The sequence below is a fragment of the Parambassis ranga genome, chromosome 13, assembly GCF_900634625.1.
Source record: "Parambassis ranga chromosome 13, fParRan2.1, whole genome shotgun sequence".
In the NCBI taxonomy this organism is placed as follows: domain Eukaryota; kingdom Metazoa; phylum Chordata; class Actinopteri; family Ambassidae; genus Parambassis; species Parambassis ranga.
The window spans coordinates 14862275-14882632 of NC_041033.1; the positions used below are offsets into that span (position 1 = coordinate 14862275).

The following is a 20358-nucleotide window of genomic DNA, read 5'->3' on the forward strand; positions in this document are numbered from 1 at the left end:
AGTGTTAGATTATATGCATTGTTATTGGATTATTATTATTGGAAAATATATTAACATGGAAAATATGGTCAGGGTGGAAGAGTTTGAACCACTTTGTATAAAAACATATTGTTTCAGTGTAAAATCTTAAGAAAGCTAAATACAGCTGTTAGACAAATGCAGTAAAAAAGATGATTTATTCATATGAAATGTAGTGCAGTAAGGCAGACGTGGCATCCTTAGGTAAAGTACAAGTACCTGAAAATGTAGTTAAGTTGCATTCTCACAGTATAATGAACAGTATGGCTGGTGTCACTACAAAAAAAAGGGCTTTTATCAGTCTGACCATATGAACAACACTTCCTTTGATTACCTATGATAATATGATGTGATGATGTGTTGCTGCTTAGAAGTCTGACAGTCTTAGTACACCTGAGTATACAGATACATGATGACCTCTTAGGGGCATGGAAGGTTTTAACTTCAGATTCCATTATAATATAAAGTAAATACAATATTTCAATCTTATCCATCCACTCTTCTTTCTACTCATATTCATCAACCCTGTAAGGTTGAGAGACTCAGTGGTTTCAATGAAAGCGAGCCTCGTGTCCTAACAGCAGTCAGACACATGCGGTTCACTGTGTGGTCCTGTGCTGCCGCTCTGACTGTAGGTCATTGTCTGGCACCTGTGGATAGGGAGGGCAGGGTGTGCATGGATCATGTTCATGTGGCAGAACCATGCAGGCTCACACCCCAGTAGTGTTGGCCCAGGCAGGGAAATAATCCAGCTGAAACATGGCCCTGCCCCAGCTGTTAATGGCCAGTGTGATGCACAAGATACCGATGATGTTCATCACTATTCCTGTCCTGGCCTGGTGAAGGAGAGGAGAGGAGAAAAAAGTTTAAAGCAACACTCTTTTTTACTGTTTTTGTTAATAGCCCTGGTAAATTAGATGTTGTCATGCCTTGTATTGTGCACGTCACACACGTTGTATTATGACATATTCCAGTTTCTCCAGTGTTAGCCTTGCTTAGCATTGAAGCTTAATCATGTTGAAATAACTCTATGCAAAACTTTTGCAAGTGGTCTAAGTCACTGTGAGCTGGCGTGTGTGCATCACTCTGTAATTACACAACCAAAACTCCGAGACTGCTATTAGACAATGATAATGGAAACTGCATGTATCCTGGAGCTGGAATGAAAAATGAGAATGACACTGAACCCAGTGATGCAGAAGGAGGATTTCAGTGCTTGTCTGGCCAATGATGGATGAGGAAATGCATATAAAATATTGATTAACATGTAGATTTGTATAAATGGTTTCTGGTCTAGTATTGTCGTCAGATTTGTCATTGCAAGGTCAAGAACTGCTCTAAATTATATCTGACTATAACTAATATCTTCCATTTTTACACTCCATCTACCAATTTGAAATGAGATAATGGAGTTTGAGATGTGATGCTGCTGTGCCTGGACTACACTGTGGGTGCTCTACAGTGTTAGAATGTTGCTAACAACCTCATGCCAGACATTCAGCCTCTTTTGTACGTGGAATATAAGCCTGCTTACGTGTGATTGGTCAGTAGTACAGTACTTGCACGTGACAATAAATACAGGTTCCACAGTCCTAACAGTGGCCCAAATGTCACACCACTGTCTGCTGTTCAGTGTATAATTTTAAGCACAACAAACCGCTGCTATACACTATACTCACCATGTCTGCAACCTTGAGGTATCCGTAGGAGAAGACTATGGCGTTTGGAGGGGTAGCAACAGGCAGCATGAAGGCAAACGAGGCACTCAGGGTACATGGCACCATGACGTACAGTGGATTCATTCCAATGGACTGAGACTGCAATAATCACACAAAAGCAGGGATGAAGACCACCTTGATAAGCTTCCCTCCTCCTTCTGGCTATTTTTCTGCAATCGTAATCACTGACTCATAACTCCAACCAGTGAAATGTGTGCAATTCTGTGTGAAGAAAACTCTCATTAGGTGGCTGTAATTAAGATGTAGTTCTTGCTCGCTTGGTGCTGAGTCATGGAGTCTAAAATAGAAAAGCACTACATATGTAGCGATAATAGCAGACTACTAAGACGCACAAAACATTACTCTGTGGGAATTTGCTTCTGAATTACATATCCTGCAGCGCAGTTGCGTACAAGTGCACAGTAATTTCTGGTTCTCAAAATAAACAAAGGGAGAAAAACTTTATAGTGAGTCTTGTTTAAACTGTAGGCTGTGTGTCAGGGCACAGCGATGACAGACTTATTTTCTTGTTGGATGGTTTTTTGTTTAAATCAAAATCTAAAGATTCACTTGACACAGAGTGGCATGCCACAAGCCACAATACAAACACTAACTGTCATCTCATACTTTTAGCTGTATGGATCTGATTAAATGACCATTTTTTTACCCTCTTTTTTGTCTCTCTCACTTTTCACATAGGGGTTGGTCAGCCTTGTGCATCTACTTGGCTTTGCCCTCAATAAATATCAGTCTGAATGCCCCTACTTGGCACTGTCTTTCACAACCCATCTTTGGCATGCTCTCTAGGGCTCAATTGGTGGACACAGTAATGCTATTCTTCCGCAGCAGTGGGGAGGGCAGTGTTACAAGGCACTGGGCTGAATTAGTGTGTTTGGCAGGTTATTAAGGGGGGGAGGGGCCCACGGTAGGGGACCAAACAGATTCAGCCTGAATGACCAACTAGATGGGTAACCAAACATGGGAAAATAGGCCGGCTCTCACTGGGAGTAGTTTCAATGCTGGATGCCAATTGAGGAAATCAGTTAAAAGGAAGCTACATGATGAAGGCACTTCACCTAACTGAACAACTGCTGGCATGCAGGGTTATCCCTGACCGCAGGAGACTCACAGATTTCACTTTCTCCCTCAAAGCTCTTACCATTGAGGCTAAAACCGGAAGGAAGAGAGTTGCAGTGGCCACATTACTGGTGCACTCTGTGAATGTAGCAATCAGTAGACATAAGATGATAGCAATTGCCCAGGGAGGGATGCTCTGCAGGGGGGTCATCTGATCTCCCATCCACTTTGAGAGTCCTGATTCCTAAAGACACAACATATTTTTATTATAACGTGAGATAATGAAGCATAAACTAGCCAAAATATTACCAAAAACTTCATCTAAACTAACAAATAATGATGACAAAAATCTCTGATAACAACAGCTTTAATTCAAATTGATAATGCTGATGACTCTTTGTGTCATTAAAAATAAAAACTATCCTCACCATATTGTATGTAAGCACGTTAAGGAGCATAGTGTGTCTCGGTCACTTACTTCACTGCCCTTAGCCAGAGCAAATCCTCCTCCAAGAAGAAGCACAATGCCCCATGGTAACTTCTTTTGGGCAATTTTCCAGGTGAGGAGAGGTGGTGTTGGGCCGGCAGTTTGAGGAGGTACTGAAAAAAATTTAAAGGTTAATGTTTAATCATTGCATGATCTACTTCTGTCAAACTTAGGAGGTTTGATTATCGTATAGTTCGACCATATTGAGGCTCACCTGTATCAAAACTTTGCATCCTCCATGAGCAGAAACGTGGAGGTTTAGAGGGAACAACAAAGAGCAGGATGGCAACAAAGATCGCCACTGTGGCGTCTGTCACATACCTGAGAGGTGAGGAGATAAAAGTCATCCACATTTATATTGAGGTTATGAAAATATGATTCATGTATGGAGGAAAAAAATAGTATTGTACAAACTCTGCTTTGGAGTTGAAGATATCTGACGCCCATCCCTTGACAAAGCCTGGATCCCTCGTGAACCACAGCACCACTAGCAAAGTGAAGAGACCCAGGACATTTATTTCTCCAAAGGACATGGGCCCCAGCAGACGGTGCTGCTCACGGATCACGTTGTAGGCAGAGATGTCCTTCTCTGTCTTCACAGCCCCACAACCCCACGTCTTCTTAAAGCTAGAGGGATCACAAGGGAAGAAAATACTGTGTGTCACCTTCACACTTAATCACAATGCTGGCGAGATAAAAAGTTCCTTGAAGCCGATTCAAGTCTCTGTCACTATAATTAGGCTTTAACCATCATCAAAACTCACTTGAAACCCATGAAGACAAACTGCAGCCAAAGCCAGGCCAGGGTCAGCATGAGGATCATGTTTGGGAAGGCAAAGCCAAACCAGGAGGCAAAGTTTATCACATCTCCGTTTTCAGGAAACAACCTGAAGTATGAGTAAAAAAATGGATCAGTAAATAACATTGTAGATGATGGAATACTATATAGTAAACACTCACTGATTCATTTGGCCTTTGAGCACCAGATTGGGACCAGTTCCTGTCAGTGTGGCCGTGCCTCCGATGCTGGCTGCGTAACAGATGCAGAGGGTCATCCCTTTACACATTCGTCGCCTTTCTGCTGCCTCCTTATGCCTGGCAGCTTCCATTGTGGCGTCTAAGAAAGTCACCACGACTGGGCCTTGAAACAAAGAGGAGGAAATGAAAGGAGCTGTAGTGTTGCAAAAAGAAAAATGGCCCTCATTTCCAGACAGAACATTGCACTCCCACACTTACACTCACCTTGTGCCTCACTCTGCTTCTCTGTCTGTGCAAGAGGTTTGCTGTCAGCGTCTGATGTCTGGACCTGCTCGTCTGAGCTGAGGATCTGAGGTATTTCTGCCTCACTGTTGTTAAGCTGCTCCAGCACTGCTTGAACAATAGGCACCATCATGGCTGTGGTGGCCGTGTTACTGATCCACATGGACAAGAATGCTGTCACACCCATGAAACCCAACATCAAACTGTTCGGGAAAAACACAGATATCAGATCTGTGAGTGGCCTTGGGTCTGCAGATGGGGGGCTTTAGTGTTTTATAGCAATCAATAACAAAGTCGTACAAAAACAGATTTATGACTGTAATAATGACAATAAAAAACCTAGGACATAGTTCCCTTATCTTCAGTAGGTGTGTGTTTGTGATATTGGATCTGATGTAATAGGGAATGTAGGTCTGTGCAGCTGTGTTACTCACAGAGCTGGACGCACACCAACAAAGAGCAGCACCCTCAAGGCGATGCGCTTGTGCAGATTCCAGTGCTCCACAGCCACTGCCACCATCAGTCCTCCCACAAAGAGCAAGTTTGTGTCCTTCAGATACTGCATACACACCTGAGACAGAAGTGTTTACACAAAGTAAGATGTGTGTGGTGAGACCACACACTGTGCGCTGTGCATGGTGAGAGTTATTTTACTCACATCTTTGGACTCCATGATTCCAAACAGGGGGAAAAGGAGAGCAGGGAGCAGGGCGGTCACAGCCAGCGGCAGGACCTCTGTGCACCAGTACACAGCCATCAGGACAATCACATAGGCACATTCTGCCTCCTGCACAGCAGACAAATGCACACATCACACCACAGCTTCACTATGTGTGGCCCCTGTCAGTAAACATGCCACATACAGTACAGAAGCAGCTGAGGTCAGTAACTATTACACAATCCAGAGGTCTCCTGTTTGCACTTTCTTCACTTGTGACATATAAATACAGTCTTTATTGCGCCACTTTTGCGCCACTTTTGTTTAGCAGCGTTAACATCTCACGTGTAGGACATGCCAGATGCGCCTCTGCGTGATAGGCAGCCTATGCCTATCATAACATGCTTGCAGCCTGTGTGCGTCTGTCTCCATGTGACATGTAGAGGTAACAATGTGGACAGAGCCCTTTGATTCAATGTTCCCACGCTGGACATGACCCCTCATGTTAACAGCTACGAGTTAAAATAACAGAACGTCAGAGTGCACCAGCTTCAAGCAACACTTGGACGGTTCTCATGCATTTCGCTCCAAGCGCGATGCGCACTTGTCCGCACCATCAACAGGTGCAAGAGAGAACCAGTGCGGATCAGACTGGTCAGTTCAAGCGTCAAAAGTGCGTGCACAATGTGAGGAAGTCTCCAAGATTATTTTAAAGTCCCTGAGTAGTCTATAATGCCTCTACAAATTGTAGAACCAATTTATTTATATATTTTTTTTGTTCCCTCAACTTTTTCTAAGCACGGCAAAGTTTCCTCTAAATTAATTAATCCATTTTAATAAGATGAGTTGGTCTACATACCGATGTCCCGATCACTAAAGGCAGAGGAAGAAGAAGAAACGGAGTCGAGAGCAGGATAAGCTCATTCTTAACGGAGCGAAGAAATTTGAAGAATGCCATTCTGAAGGGAAACGCAGAAAAGGAGGCTCCGCACCATGGATCGCGCTTTTGAGGCGCAAAGGAGAGGAGGAGGGGGAGTCCCACAGCAAATAGAATGACAATGAGGAGAGAGAGAGAGAGAGAGAGAGAGAGAGAGAGAGAGAGAGAGAGCTCACCAAAACAAAAGCACCGATTAACAGACAGAAAAGTTCTATTTACATATTGCACTAAAATGAATGCTGTCATTAAAAGAGATATTTGTCTTTATTGTGAATTGAAGAAAGGATTTATTCATCTTTGTATCCATTAAATAATGAATCATTTGCATCAGACTATGTCACATACCTGTGATGCACAATGAAAACGTACAAATGACTCTTTTCCCACACGCCTTTCTCCAGAATCTTGCTTAATACAGTTCAGGTCACTGTATGAGCTGTGAGCTTTTGATCAGGGTTGCTTTTTGTTGTAATTTTACATCATATTTAGTTTGATTGCCATTGCTACGACAATCAAACTCTTGTTCTTCACCTCTTTCTTCTTCTTCTTCTCTTCTTCTGTTTTTTTTGGCGCAGCGTATCTTCAGCATACATTGACCGATTTCAGCCATTCAACTATCAAAATGTTCATCTCACAGAGAACATTCCGGGTTTTTAAAAAATGATAGTTTTTTAAATATTAAGCAATTTCGGTGTCATCTGCCAAATGTATCTCATCCTACAAATTTCAAGCTACAGACTCCATTTTAGTCTCATTAGATGCTGCTCTATCAAACTTGTATTAGAAGTTTCAAATTCCGAATCGTTTCCGCACGCCAGGCTCTCAAAGTTGGAGTGGTTTTTTGAGGTCTCATCTGCTGTTACCATGGTGACAGGCTGACACTCCGAGGCTTACAAATCTCTGAATTGCTTTGATTCTACAGCAATTTAGAGCAATCCTTCACATCAGCATTCAAAGCAATGCTTCAGCTGCAGCAATCAAACTTGTTTGAAAATGTTAATGTTATTTGCAATATATTTCTTTATTACAATCACTGTCATCTTTTTATTGTGGAATCATTGTCCTGCCCTGTAGCTGCAGCATGTGGAACATACATCTGAGTTCAAATGATCACCAGACAGTGGCTTTTGGTGTAGAAGGAGAAATTTGGAAAAGAGAATGGTAGGGAAAAAAATCATGCTCCTCTTGCCATGTCAAATTTGCAGTTTTTCTTTTGTTTAAACTTTCAGACTCAGAACCACTGATTTATGGCCATAATGTTACTGTCTGGAGGAATTTGGCAGTGAGTTCATGAAACAGTTTTATGAAGATTAAACGCTTCATAAATGTTTCTATGTGACACAGGCCCATGAACTATATTAAGATGAACAGACGGGCAAGAGAGAAGGTGAATGTGTTTTAGATTTTCCTTTTTTTGTATGAAAATGTTCATTTTTGGATGACCTGGGGGCTATTGTTTTGTACATTTTGTTCAAATGTAGTGCAGCATATACATTGTGCACTCTGACGCTCGTGTCCTCTTCCCTTTTTTTTGTGTACTGGAATTGCAAAAAACCCCAAAACAGGCACAGCACTTTGGAACATAAACCACATTCTGCCTGGCATTTCTATAAACTACTAAGAGGAGGAACATGATATGCTGAGCCAAGGAATGTCATGTTCTTGGGCTCTATCTTTTATGTAAAAGTGCTGACAGTAATTATGCTGCATTGGTGGTATGCTAGGATGAGAGGAGCTTTTAATTTGTGTTCCTGTAATTGTGAGCCTCCGTGCCACTGTGGTCATGCATGCTGCAGACTCATTTAACCAATTTCAAAGACATGCAAAATTTCTTTTAACCTGGAAAGTCAATTTGTTGAGCTTTGATGATGTGCCTTAATTCCACCATTTTACTCTATCAAATGTATGTGTTTTGCCTAAAACAACAGGATTATCATGTACGCGACATTACACATGTAGCTATAAATTTAAAAAAACTTGGACCGTTCAAAGCAACATACGGAAAAGGATTATAGGGTCACTGAAAAATATGACGATGACTGTGTGTGTTTACTACAAATGCATCCTGCAGTTCCATTTGTAAACAGGGATCATACTCTACTGAATACACTGCTATAAAACTAACATGAAAACTCAGTTTTTATTTATTATTATATTCAATTATTTCTTACAAAAACAAAAAGTTATAAACTTTTAGATTCGTCCTGGTCTTGTTACTAAGAAAAAGGTCATGACAGAATTCTGACCCGAGATCTAAAACTTATATTTAACTTCAGATATTTATTGAGGGCAAAGCCAACTTAAGGGTGTGTTTGTATTCATCAACACACACAGTCATCATATTTGGCAGTGATCATGACAAAACTGTATAAAGTCCAACAAATACTTAATGGAACTATATATATTTTTGGACATTATAATAAACTAAGTCCAAGTTGGATCTATTAAAAGAAAAAAGATCCAGTGATTGCAGCTTCAGCCTGCTGTAACTCTGCACAAGGCTGCTGCAGGAGCTGCCTGTCCATTTGCAGTTATGACGCCACCTTGTGGAGAATACACCTTACAACTCTTCATTATAAATAAATTTGGAATTCCTATAATGGAATAAGACAGAGTCATGAGAACTGGGGGGAACTGTTGAACTGAGAAGTGGTTTGTCATGTGGTGTTTCCGAAAATAAAATGGCAAATTTACTGGTATAAAATGCTGAATTGTGTGTGTGTATATTTAAATTATACTGTGTGTATCTTGTTATCTGTCACATGGAAAGTCCAGAAGGAAACGTGAAGCAATCAGCGGGAGATGTTTGCTCCATATGAAGGATAAGACTGAAAAAAATAGATCTTCTCTGTTACAACATATTGTCAAATTAAAGGAAACCCCCACCACCTTTCTTTTAACTATGTCTCTGTACATTTATAATACAGTACACTGTCTTCTAATTAAGTGTAATTAATGTGTTCAGCTGTTTTGTGCAGATGATTCAGGAAGTGCCTCCGCACGCGCTCACAGCTGCAGGAGTCACATGAGATGGAGCTGCTGTTGTGTCACGTGAGCTGTCTCTTCTAAAACATGGCTCCAACTAGCTCAGAACAAAACACGATCGGCTGACTGACTCTCACCCGTCCGCTGTCACGGAAACGCCAAATGATGGAGGACGTACGTGTCGCCCCGGAGCTTGTGTCGACTTTGTGAAGTTAATGTGGTACAAACTCATCATGCGTTAACCTACGGTGCACCGTTAGCTTAACGCTAACTAGCTGTCAACCGCTACAAGAGGTAAGCTATAGAAATCGGATATAGCAGTTGTATAGGGGGTTATTGTTGTGTAATTACAGCTGACTTAGAAACATAAAGCTACTGGCTATTGCGCTGCTTTTTGACAGTCACGTCATTAACTAGTACGTGGCGAATTTTTGCTTTTGTGGTATTTTTGCGTTAGCCACTTTAAGCTAACTGTTAGCAAAGTTTCGACGTTACTTCCTCTTTAGGTGGTTATCTCTTGCTGCTCGCTAGCAACAAATACACAATTCCTTCAAAAGTGTAACTACTACTTGTAGTTGTACGAGTGTTTACGATGTACATTTGAATAATTACAGTTAAACCCAGGCTGTGATCAGTAAACTTAATAGAGAATAGAGAAAAAATGTTGTGACATAAGTCATGTGAGCTGGTCTCACACTACAGGGAAGCTGGCAAGGATAATTGTGCCTATTCACAAACAAAACATAAACTCTAAGTTTTTCAAGACTGCAGCTTAACCCATTATACTTTTGCACAGTAATTTTGCTGTGAAGCTGAATTTGTTGTTTATCTAATCTGTACATTTACACCTTTCACTCCTTTCCCCACAGGGACGGGTGGAGGAGAAGATTAGCTCTGGCTTTCACAACTTTTACCTTCTTCCTCATGGATGTCTGAAAATTATCCCCAGTGGGAGACAGTGTGGTGAACATAGCAACCCTAAACAAGCATTTGTGGATTCACCATGGATTGGCTGATACATGCAGTTGAGAAAGACTTGGGGATCGACCGACGGCAGCAGTGCCTGGGGCCCCGTCCTGGGGAACTTGTTGCCCTTGTTCCTACTCGCTGGGTGATGGCCCTGAGGGAGAGGAGAGTCATGCGCTGTGCCCGATTTGACAGCATCAATGAGGCTGAAATTCGCACGTACCTTCAGTCTGCTCAGGCAAAGTTGCCCCATGGTTGGACACGAGTGTGCATTCAGGGTCTGAGGAAAAGCAAGCTGAGCTACAGATTGGCTAGAGACTCGTGCCCTCAACAAATGGAATCCCAGTCACAGGATTCTTATGTCAAAACCATGCAGTGTGTGTCTCAGCATAATGTCAGGTAATGTGTATACTATAACTGTAAAATGTACTTGTGCTTGTCATCTTAGAGCTTGTCGGTTAAAATGAACTAAACAGTGTTTACATGCATTGCTTTTGCCCTGATGGGACATATTGAAATGAAATGGTATCATATTGAAATTCTGATACCCCCTCTTCTTTTTCAGAAATCTGTGGCGTGAAGCTCATTACAAACTTGTGCAGGCATATTCAGGAGCCAGTGAACAGATGCATATTGCAGCTGTAGATGCAGTACGCCATGCGCTTCAGAAGCTCTTCAATTCCACATTTGTCTCATTGGACAGAGCGTCACCATCTCTTTCTCCAGCCAGAGAGAAGGAGAAAGAAAATTACTTGCTGCCCTCGTCATCCTGCTTTTCCAAGTCACAGTCCGATCATCTTTGTCCTAACCTTCTACCAGCTGAGTGTCTGATGGAAACAGCAGAAACACTGTATGTAATTCTGCCGTATACTCAGTATTCACTTCATGATATCGTCTCCTTCAGTCCGGCAAAGCTTGCTAACAGCCATGCTAAAGTGTTGTTCATTCTCTACCAGTTACTAATAGCTCTGCAGGCATGTCATGCAGCAGGCCTGTCATGTGGAGAGCTTTCTCTTCAGGACATAGCAGTAGATGAACAGCTCTGCAGCCGTCTCAAGCTTAATCTAGCCCATTATGAGCATTTGGGGACGGAACTGAATGCAGACAGCAGTGTTGGTGGCAGACATGAGCCAAAAAGTGTCCTGCCAAGGGGAAGTGCATGTGTGAGACAAGTGAACAAAAAAATTTGCAAAGACTGCTTTGACGAGCTGAAGACACTGGTTCTGCACTGGGTCCATGGACGAGTTAGTAATTTCCACTATTTGATGGAGCTTAACAGGTTAGCAGGACGGCGAGAAGGAGACCCTAATTATCACCCTGTGTTACCTTGGGTGGTTGATTTCACTGTGCCATTTGGAAAGTTCCGGGACCTCAGGAGGTCAAAGTTCAGACTCAATAAGGGGGACAAGCAGCTTGACTTTACATATGAGATGACCAAAGAGGCTTTGGCAGCTGCAGCGGGTAATGGGGTTGGTGGAGGCGGTGTAGGTGGAGACCTTGGTGGCTGTGTAGGCGCTAGCGGTGCTGGACAGTCTGACCACCTCCATGTACCTCATCATATATCTGATGTGCTGTCAGACATCACCTACTATGTCTACAAAGCACGGCAGACACCCAAGTCAGTGTTATGCAGCCATGTCAGGTCACAGTGGGAGCCCAATGAATACCCAGCCAGTATGGAGCGCATGCAGAGCTGGACCCCGGATGAGTGCATTCCAGAGTTCTACACAGATCCCTCCATTTTCCGCTCAATCCACCCCGACATGCCAGACCTGGATGTGCCTTCTTGGTGCAAGTCCTGTGAAGAGTTTATTGAGGTTCATCGTCGCCTCCTGGAGAGCAGAGAGGTGTCACAGCATTTGCATCACTGGATAGATCTCACATTTGGCTATAAGCTTTCAGGTAAAGAAGCTGTCAAGGCAAAGAATGTGTGCCTGCATCTTGTGGACAACCACACCAATCTGACTACTTATGGTGTAGTACAGTTGTTTGACCAGCCCCATCCACCCCGCTTATCTCCTGCACAGTACGCCCCAGCAGAACCTCCTCTCCTTGGCCTTGCTGCTCTTAATGTGCCTTCACTACACATCCCTCCAATAGACACTGTGGCTGACACTGTGGATGGGTTGGTGCCTGAGTCAACAGGCTGTGAGTCCAGTGGCTGGACAATGGTAGACAGAGATGAAGATCTTGAACAAGGTACAGAAGCTCTGGACTCATTAGCATCCACTGGCTCTTCCACTTCTGCACCTTGCTCTGTGCCACTGCCAAGCATCAGCACAGTGGGAGGAAAAACAGGAGAGCACACAGCACACATTGTGTCTCAGTCTCCAAGCTCCTTCCCTGGTGATTTCAGTCTGCGGAGTGCCATGTTACAAAGAGGCGGGTCAATGAACAAAAAACATGGGGAAGGGAGTGTGACTGCCACCAATGCAGAGGAAAATAAGATCACTCTCCCTGAAGGCTTCAACCCATTGCAGCCCTTAGAAGAGCTGGAGAAGCTGAACAACTTCTTGGTGAAAAGTCTTCAAGCTGAAGTATGGCATCCTGAAGCATCTGGTGACCGTATGGGGCAGGGCTTGATAACTGAATCTCTACCCTCTCTTATTCTACTCTACCAAAGAGACATGCAGGCCCTTGGTGTCCTCATTGCAGAGATATTCTACTCTGGTAAACTGAGAGGACTGAAACCAGAAACCCCCCTTAGACAGCGTTTCCAAGCCGTTTTGAAGCTATGCTCTGCCAACCTCCGTGATGTGCCCCTGTCTTTGCACAATGCTCTTGAGACACTCCTGCAGATAGAGAAGCACTGTGGAGTAGCACACAGAGAACTACCAGATTGCCCATACCCACTCCTTTTCAAATATGACCCCATCTGTGATGGTCTTCCTCCTCCAAACCCCTACCAGTTACTGAACTCCATTATTTCCCCCTTACCTTTCCCTTCCTATTTTTCAGCACTTCACCAGTTTATCTTTTCTTACCACACCAAGATTGAGACTCTATGTAGCATACAAGGAAGAGATGTTGTCTTTTACCTATGGCAGCAACTTGAAGCACTGTTGCGGAGTAATATCACAGCGGAGGGTCTTGAAATTCTCCTGCCCTTCATTCTAGCACTCATGCTGGAGGAGGCCACTGCTGTATATGCAGCATGGTACCTTTTTGAGCCCATCTCTCAAGTACTGGGCCCCAGAAATGCACACAAGTACTTACTGAAGCCACTGATCAATGTTTATGAAAACCCTCACTGCCTTCGAGGGCGTTTCTATCTGTACACTGACTGTTTCATTCTGCAGCTGATTGTGAGGCTTGGCCTGCAGGCCTTTCTGTCCAACTTGCTCCCCCACGTGTTGCAGGTCATTACTGGCTTTGAAAGCTGCATCTCAGGCTCTGGCGCTGAAGCTTGTAAAGGACTGAGGACTGGCATGTGTAACCTCGGAGAGGAGGAGGAGGAAGACTTTCAGTGTGGTGAAGTGCGGCCATCGTCAGGGTCTGTTGGTGGGAACATGGGAGGTAGCAGTGGTGCCAGCGGAGGGGTGGGAGTGGTGGGAGACTCGGGGCTGGTTGACTACTCCTCTGGCATCAGTCTCAATGACCAAGTGTTTCTGTCAGAGGCAGAGGACTTTCAGAATGGGTTCTATGTCAACAGTGGAGGAGGGGCTGGAAAACAGCAGAGCCAGAACTCTGCTGCCAAGGATCAAGACCAGGAGTCTCTAAGTGTGGGGAAACTAAGTGACAAAAGCAGCACAAGTGAACTGTCGTTGGGTGATGACTCAATGCGAGATCGAGCCAGTTTAAAATCTGCTGACAGCAGCCAGGACCTGAAACACGCCAGTGAGGGAGAAGAGGGAGGAGAGCTGGAGGAAGAAGAGGTGGCTGGTGAGACTAATGAGAGAAAAGAGGGGAGAGATGATAAATCTGTCCTCAACCTTGAGCTCACTCTCTCTGGTTGCACAGAAGCTTCAGGAGCAACAGTTGCCACTCTGGAGGGTGAGTTTGTGAATGGAATGGCACTGGAAGAGACAGAGAAAGGGATCATGGAGAGACAAGGGGAGGAGCACAAGGATGACCATGACCCATCAGAAGACTCTGAAGAGAAAGAAAAAAAGATTCTTCTAGGTGAGTAAATAATGGGCGCATCAGTTAAAAAACAGGTTTATTAACTAATGATGACGAATGATAATGTTTAATTTTGTCTTCACAGATACAGTCTGCAAAACAGTTCGATGGTTATCAGCAAAACTTGGACCGACAGTGACGTCTCGATATGTAGCAAGAAATTTGCTGCGATTGCTCACAAATTGTTACATTGGTATGTAAAATATACAATTGACAGCACAGTGAACTGGAGTTTTGTAATTTCATCTGTCAATGTATTTTCTCCACCCCTCTCTGTCTCTAGGACTTGAAAACCACCAGTTTGTGGCATCTGTGTCTGAGGAGAGCAGTCTGGAGAGCGTGGGAATGGGCAGTGTGTATGAGAAGAAGCCTGTGGTTGGTGACCATACAGCAGGACCTGTGTTGGACTGCCTAATCTATATAGCTCAACTTTATGGAGAGCCTGTGCTCACCTACCAGTATCTGCCTTATATAGGATATCTGGTAAGATGTGGAAAACATACCTACAGAAATGACATATGCATTCATACTCTCATTCGTACTATGCAACTGCTTTCCTTTGTGATGATGGAATTAATTGTCACATTAATGGACAGGTTCAGCTAACCGTACAGAAATATTACCAATATTTGCTTCTAATTTTACCACTGTGCATGTTTTCCAGGTGTCACCACCTTCCTCTCAGCGTCTTAACACACGTAAGGAAGCCAGTCTGCTTGGAGCTGTTGCACTTACTCAGAAGATCATCGTGTTTCTCTCTGATACCACTCTGATGGACATGCTCATGAAGATCAATCAGGATGTGCTTCTGCCTCTGTTGGATCTGATTACTACCCCCCGTATGGGGTAAGTAATACAAAAATCCTTATGCATGCACACTTATATTGAGCACCCAAATATATCACTGTAACACTAGTGAAAATAATAGTCTAAAGAAGTGTAATGTCTAAAGAATATCTAAAAATCAAGCCACAGAAGCCATGTCCTTCATTCTCTGCTTGGTTCCACCCGTTCGCCTGTACCATGTAGGTTCCCCAGCGGGGTGCAAACACGAACGGCCGTCTGTCTGAAGACACTCAGCCTGATGGCTCTCATCTGTCTGCGCATCGGGAGGGAGATGGTACAGCAGCATATGGCTGACACACTGCGTCGGTTCTTTGCTGTTTTCTCTCTGCTGCATTTTCTACAGCCCCAGGTATTTATGCAGCCACGCAGTCACACATTTCTGCACATGTTTGGATCTGACAGTGGACTTAACTGTTGCATCATCAAGTGTCTCTTACATCAGATTAGTCCTTAAAATTGAGTGATGCACAACAGTACACTTTTATATGTGAAAAGTAAAACATAGTTTTGTGACACATAAATTAGACAAACTCACATGTAGGAATATTTTTTTTTGTGTTGCATCTGTTCATTTCAATTATAAGATTCATTACTCAGCACCAATTCTTGCAATTGATTAAGTAGAACTGAAATGTAATTGCCTCTCTTGCACTGTAGCTGGAGACTGCACCTCGCAGAGTGGTAGGAGAGGTCACGGTTGTGGATGTCTTTACACCTGAAGAATCAAATGTGACGTATGAGATGGGGGTCTTAGAAGAGCTGCAGACTGTATTCAACCCTGAGATGGCCCATGCTTCCTACATTCCTTTCTATTGCCTCATAGGTAGGAGAAGCATCATCTTTTGTTATACAGAATTCCTTCTCTAGCAGGGTGAAGGCGGTGTACTCTGTGCTAAAATAAAATAATGTTTTTACACTCCAGTGGTAAAAATCAGCGTTCTGTTATGGTTTTTGTAGGTGACATAGCAATTCGGAAAGTGGTTCCCAATCATGAGTTGGTCTGGCAGCTGGCCCAGTCCTACCATCAGAATCTGAGTCGGGGTGGTGCAGAGACAAACCTTACTACAACATCCTCCAGGTCGGTGCCACCTCCATCCTCTGGTTTCAGCAGACGTGTGGGATGCAACCCATTCCCTGCTCCCTCAACCAGCTCCACCTCGCTGGGAGAATCTCTCCCTGAATCAGGCACTTTTGGTAGCCACTTGGTGGGGAACCGCATCCAAGTGTCCCGAGACACTGACCTTGGTTTGGGCAACCCTTGGGGACACTCCACTCATACCACACCCATCACCACTGTGTCCACCACTCCATCTGCAGGTACAGCTTCTTTTTCCTCCTCCTGGGTGACGGGCCCCACCCCAGAGGACAGTGCCCTAAAACAGGAGCTCCCTCGAAGCAGCCGGTCCCTGCAGGGCAACTGGTTGGCTTATTGGCAGTATGAGATTGGTCTTAATCAACAGGATCCACATTTTCACTTCCATCAAATCAGACTTCAGAGTTTCCTGGGTCACTCAAGCACCACAAAGTGTTTGGCACCCTTGGCAGGAGAGGATTATTTTCTCTCTGGTAGTAAAGACAAGACTGTGAAGCTCTGGCCCCTCTATAACCATGGTGATGGCACACAGGAGGTGGAACCAAGGCTGACATATACAGACCATCGGAAATCTGTCTTCTATGTTGGACAGGTAGAGGCTTCTCAGGAGGTGGTCAGCTGTGATGGTACTGTGCACCTGTGGGACCAATATACAGGTGCGAGAGATCAAATAACACCCCCCTGGAGTTGGTAGTTTTATTTTGTATATCATGTAACTACTTTTTTTTATTGTCCTTAGGCAAGTTCATCCGCTCATATGAAGCTGTGGATGGAAAGAATCCCATTACAGCTGTCACCACCATGCCAGCTCCACACTGCAGTGTTGTGTTTGGCAGCGCAGATTCTGTTCTCCGCTTCATTGACCCTCGCAAACCTGGATTGCAGGTAGCACTTTCACTTATGTGAGCTTATTCTGTTAACCTGTACATCATATACCATGCATCAATTATCAATCATTACTGTGTTCAAGAAGGAAGCACTTTTTACACTTCCACGGTAGTTATTTCAGGTTTGGCAGTGACAAATCTTCCTCTCTGTCCCCAGCATGAATTTCGTCTGGCATACAACAATGTGAGCGCTGGGCTCATCCGCTACCTGGCAGTGAGCCCTTCAGGGCGCACAGTGGCTGCAGGTTTCTCATCTGGCTTCATTGTTCTGCTAGACGCACGCACAGGGCTTGTATTGAGGGGCTGGCCAGCACATGAGGGCGATATCCTCCAAATGAAGGTATACTTTGCGTGTTTATCAAGTTTCCTTTATGTTTGTGTAACTGAGTAAGGTTGCCTCCGTTTAACACTTTTAGTCATTTGTCAGCCAGATTTCTGTGAGCAGACACTAACTTGAACCCTCATGGCACCTGTCAGGTTGTTTACACACGTGTGGGGTGTGAATCATGTGTGACATAAATTGGCAGTTGCATTAAATGTTCTTTCTGCAATTTAAGCTTATTTGTAAACACTAGAGACATTTTTGCATCTCGTGGTTTCTGAAAAAAAACGAATAAAATGTATTCCTCTGTTATTTCAGAAACCATATATATTATTAATTGATTGTCATTTCACAGTAAATTACTATAAGAAAGCATTTAATGCATTCATAAATAAGCCATAACCACATATTACATGTCATACATGAGATATTTGATCATTTTACTGATGCTTTTAACTGTCGATCTGGGGCTTTTATTTTGAAATATCCCAAAGGTAGTGATGAAGTGTTGCACAGATGGTGAAAGTTGTACCCTGCAAAACTGCTGTCAACAGAGCGCAAACTTTATTTAACCCCAAGTTAGGTCAAGGATTGTATCTCTAGTTTTAAACGGGCAGGTTTAGGCAAATATGGACACAGGTTACTCATTAGATAGACCACTGTGGTTGTCATTGGCACATTCATATCACAGACATAACACAGATATCCCCTTAATTCTTACCTGCAGCTCCAATTTCATTTCTTTTTTACAAAATCAAAATTAGTTTTGTTTTAAATAACATCAAAACTGGTTTAGGCTAAATGGCATTGGAGTGACAGGCAGTAATTATTTACAGCTGTTTTTTTTATTTATTTATTTATTGTCTGAATATAGGTCTGTAGTAAAGAAGTTTCTTCCATTGTGTCTATATGTTTCTGGGCGATGTGATTGCTTCACTTGACACTAAATTACAAAAACATTTTTGTTCACTAAATGTTGTCTTATTTTCAGGCTGCAGAAGGAAACTTGGTTATCAGCTCCTCCACCGACTACACACTGACTGTGTGGAAAGATCTTGAACATAAGCCTCTACGCCAGTACAAGTCACAGTCTGACCCCATCCACGCCTTCGACCTTTACGGTTCGGAGATTGTAACCGGAACAGTGGCTAACAAGATCGGTGTGTACTCCATGGCCGATATCTCCATGAGTCCTGTTAGCAGCACAAAGCTTAGCTCAGAGAACTTCCGCGGCACTCTGACCAGCCTGGCAGTCCTGCCCACTAAGAGGCTTCTGCTGCTGGGCTCTGAGAACGGTGCCATTAGGTTACTGGCTTAAATCAATGACTCCCAGGCCCAGTAAAGCCTCCTCTCTTTCCATTGACCCTCAAAGTGTCTTATTCATGAAGACGCCAAGTGTCTGAGCTCTCTTTGCCCCTTCTGTGCTCCAGGTGAATTGTACTGGTAGGGCACATTGTCACATTCTTTAAACTGTTTTTGAATGAGGCAGCACAAGTAGAGGCATGGTATAAGTCTCATGTCTACTGAATCTTGCCTGTTTGATAGAGAGGGAACCTGTGCCACATTTATCATGTCCACTGGGGGTAAAAAAAAATCCTTGATCCTTTTTTAAAGCCTATAGATGTATAGTATATATAAGTTCTCATCTTGACAATGTCATTTTATTCTTTTTGCTAGGTCAGTTATTCTGTTCAAAAGAATGAATTGGAAGACATGCTCAGGAAGGTCTTATGTAGTGTTTACACTTTTCCAAATAGATGCATAACAAAACCAAAAATACAATGACCTCACCTTCCATTTCCCTTAATGATAGAATACATGTGTATCCAAATGCACTGATTAAACTATGCAGTATTTGTAGATCAAATCCTTTGTTTGTGTTAGTGTTACTGTATGTGATTCACAGTGTATACATTAAGAACAATAAATGTACACCGTTTGTGTACTTTGTCAGAGGAGACAGTTGTTGTCACATAGAGCAAAGCTAGTTACTGATGCACAGCCTTTAATCTACTGCACAAGTATGGCCTGAATTGTAACATTTAGATTCTCACTTAGATTTTAAAGACTGAATGTTTTTATCCACTAATAAATTACTTGAAGTTGCTTCGGGATTTTCTAAACCATGTTTAGGTATTTTTTGATTTTGCACTCAGAACCTGTAGCAACATTATTATACTGGGAGTGTGTATCTTTGGAGGGGATTGCCACCAATTTCTAATTGCTGACTCTAAAAAGCATAGGAACAGTCGATGCCAAGATAAATTTTTTTTTGTATTTTAACCTTTATATGTAACAACATACTGAGAAAATGCCAACAGAAGTTATAAATCAATAAAAACATCATTAAGCTTGCTCATTATTGTGTAATGCAGATGAACATACAGTAGAAAACATTGTAATTAAAGCTGATTTTGAAGTAGCATCCCACAATCAAAACTCTGCTTTGTCTGATTGCAGGGCTGTCGTGTTGTGACACTACTTTTCTAATCATTTGCCTCAAGCTCAAAGTACCCTGACAAATGTACTACACTTTGAAATTATGTTTTTAGTAAACTGGTATAGAAAAGCTCACAAAATGACCAACTTTGTTTTAAAAATAAACTTTGTAGACGATTGATCTCTATCTCTTTGAGCACATAAAGAGAAGTAATTGAAAATACTAATTTATTAACTGGAATATTAATAAAAATTGATTCCACCTTGTTTTGTTTGTGTGTGTTCCAGTTCTGGATTTATTGTGACTGCTGCTTTCTGATTTTGGCTGAATTCCTAGAGCTTAGATTGGACAAAGTCCCCTTTGTGTTTGCATAGGGAAGTCATGTGATCTAGAAGCTATAATTTTTGTTTAGTGTTGAAATGTGACCAAACCAGCTAAATAGGATTTCTTTATTCTCTGAGTTATGATTAGTCAGAAGATCAAACTGGACAGAGCAGTCAGGTGCTGCTGCTGCTGCTGCTTGTTCTGCTGCGCCAGTTTCG

General features: G+C 42.9%; 2 protein-coding genes across 3 annotated transcripts; one reads left to right on the forward strand and one right to left on the reverse strand.

The window, feature by feature from the left end:
• Positions 1–728: 728 nt before the first annotated feature.
• slc13a5b (solute carrier family 13 member 5b) lies at positions 729–6200 on the reverse strand. Its single transcript, XM_028418738.1, has 12 exons — positions 6078–6200; positions 5219–5347; positions 4995–5131; positions 4543–4763; positions 4261–4441; positions 4065–4187; positions 3715–3927; positions 3515–3621; positions 3292–3413; positions 2896–3057; positions 1698–1835; positions 729–854 (listed from the first exon to the last, which is right to left on the reverse strand). The coding sequence occupies exons 1-12, from the start codon at positions 6174–6176 to the stop codon at positions 729–731; spliced, it is 1758 nt and encodes a 585-aa protein (XP_028274539.1). The 5' UTR covers positions 6177–6200.
• A 2993-nt stretch (positions 6201–9193) lies between these two features.
• Positions 9194–19731, forward strand: wdr81 (WD repeat domain 81). 2 transcript variants are annotated; one of them, XM_028418737.1, is made up of 13 exons: positions 9194–9434; positions 10010–10505; positions 10672–13988; positions 14067–14228; positions 14314–14421; positions 14512–14711; positions 14893–15074; positions 15258–15423; positions 15732–15897; positions 16032–16823; positions 16907–17052; positions 17212–17394; positions 18368–19731. In XM_028418737.1, exons 2-13 carry the CDS (start codon positions 10144–10146, stop codon positions 18692–18694), a joined length of 6111 nt encoding a protein of 2036 aa, XP_028274538.1. In that variant the 5' UTR covers positions 9194–9434; positions 10010–10143; the 3' UTR covers positions 18695–19731. The 2 variants fall into 2 exon arrangements, with proteins under 2 accessions (XP_028274538.1, XP_028274537.1); XM_028418736.1 differs by having other exon boundaries at positions 10672–14228.
• Positions 19732–20358: the final 627 nt, after the last annotated feature.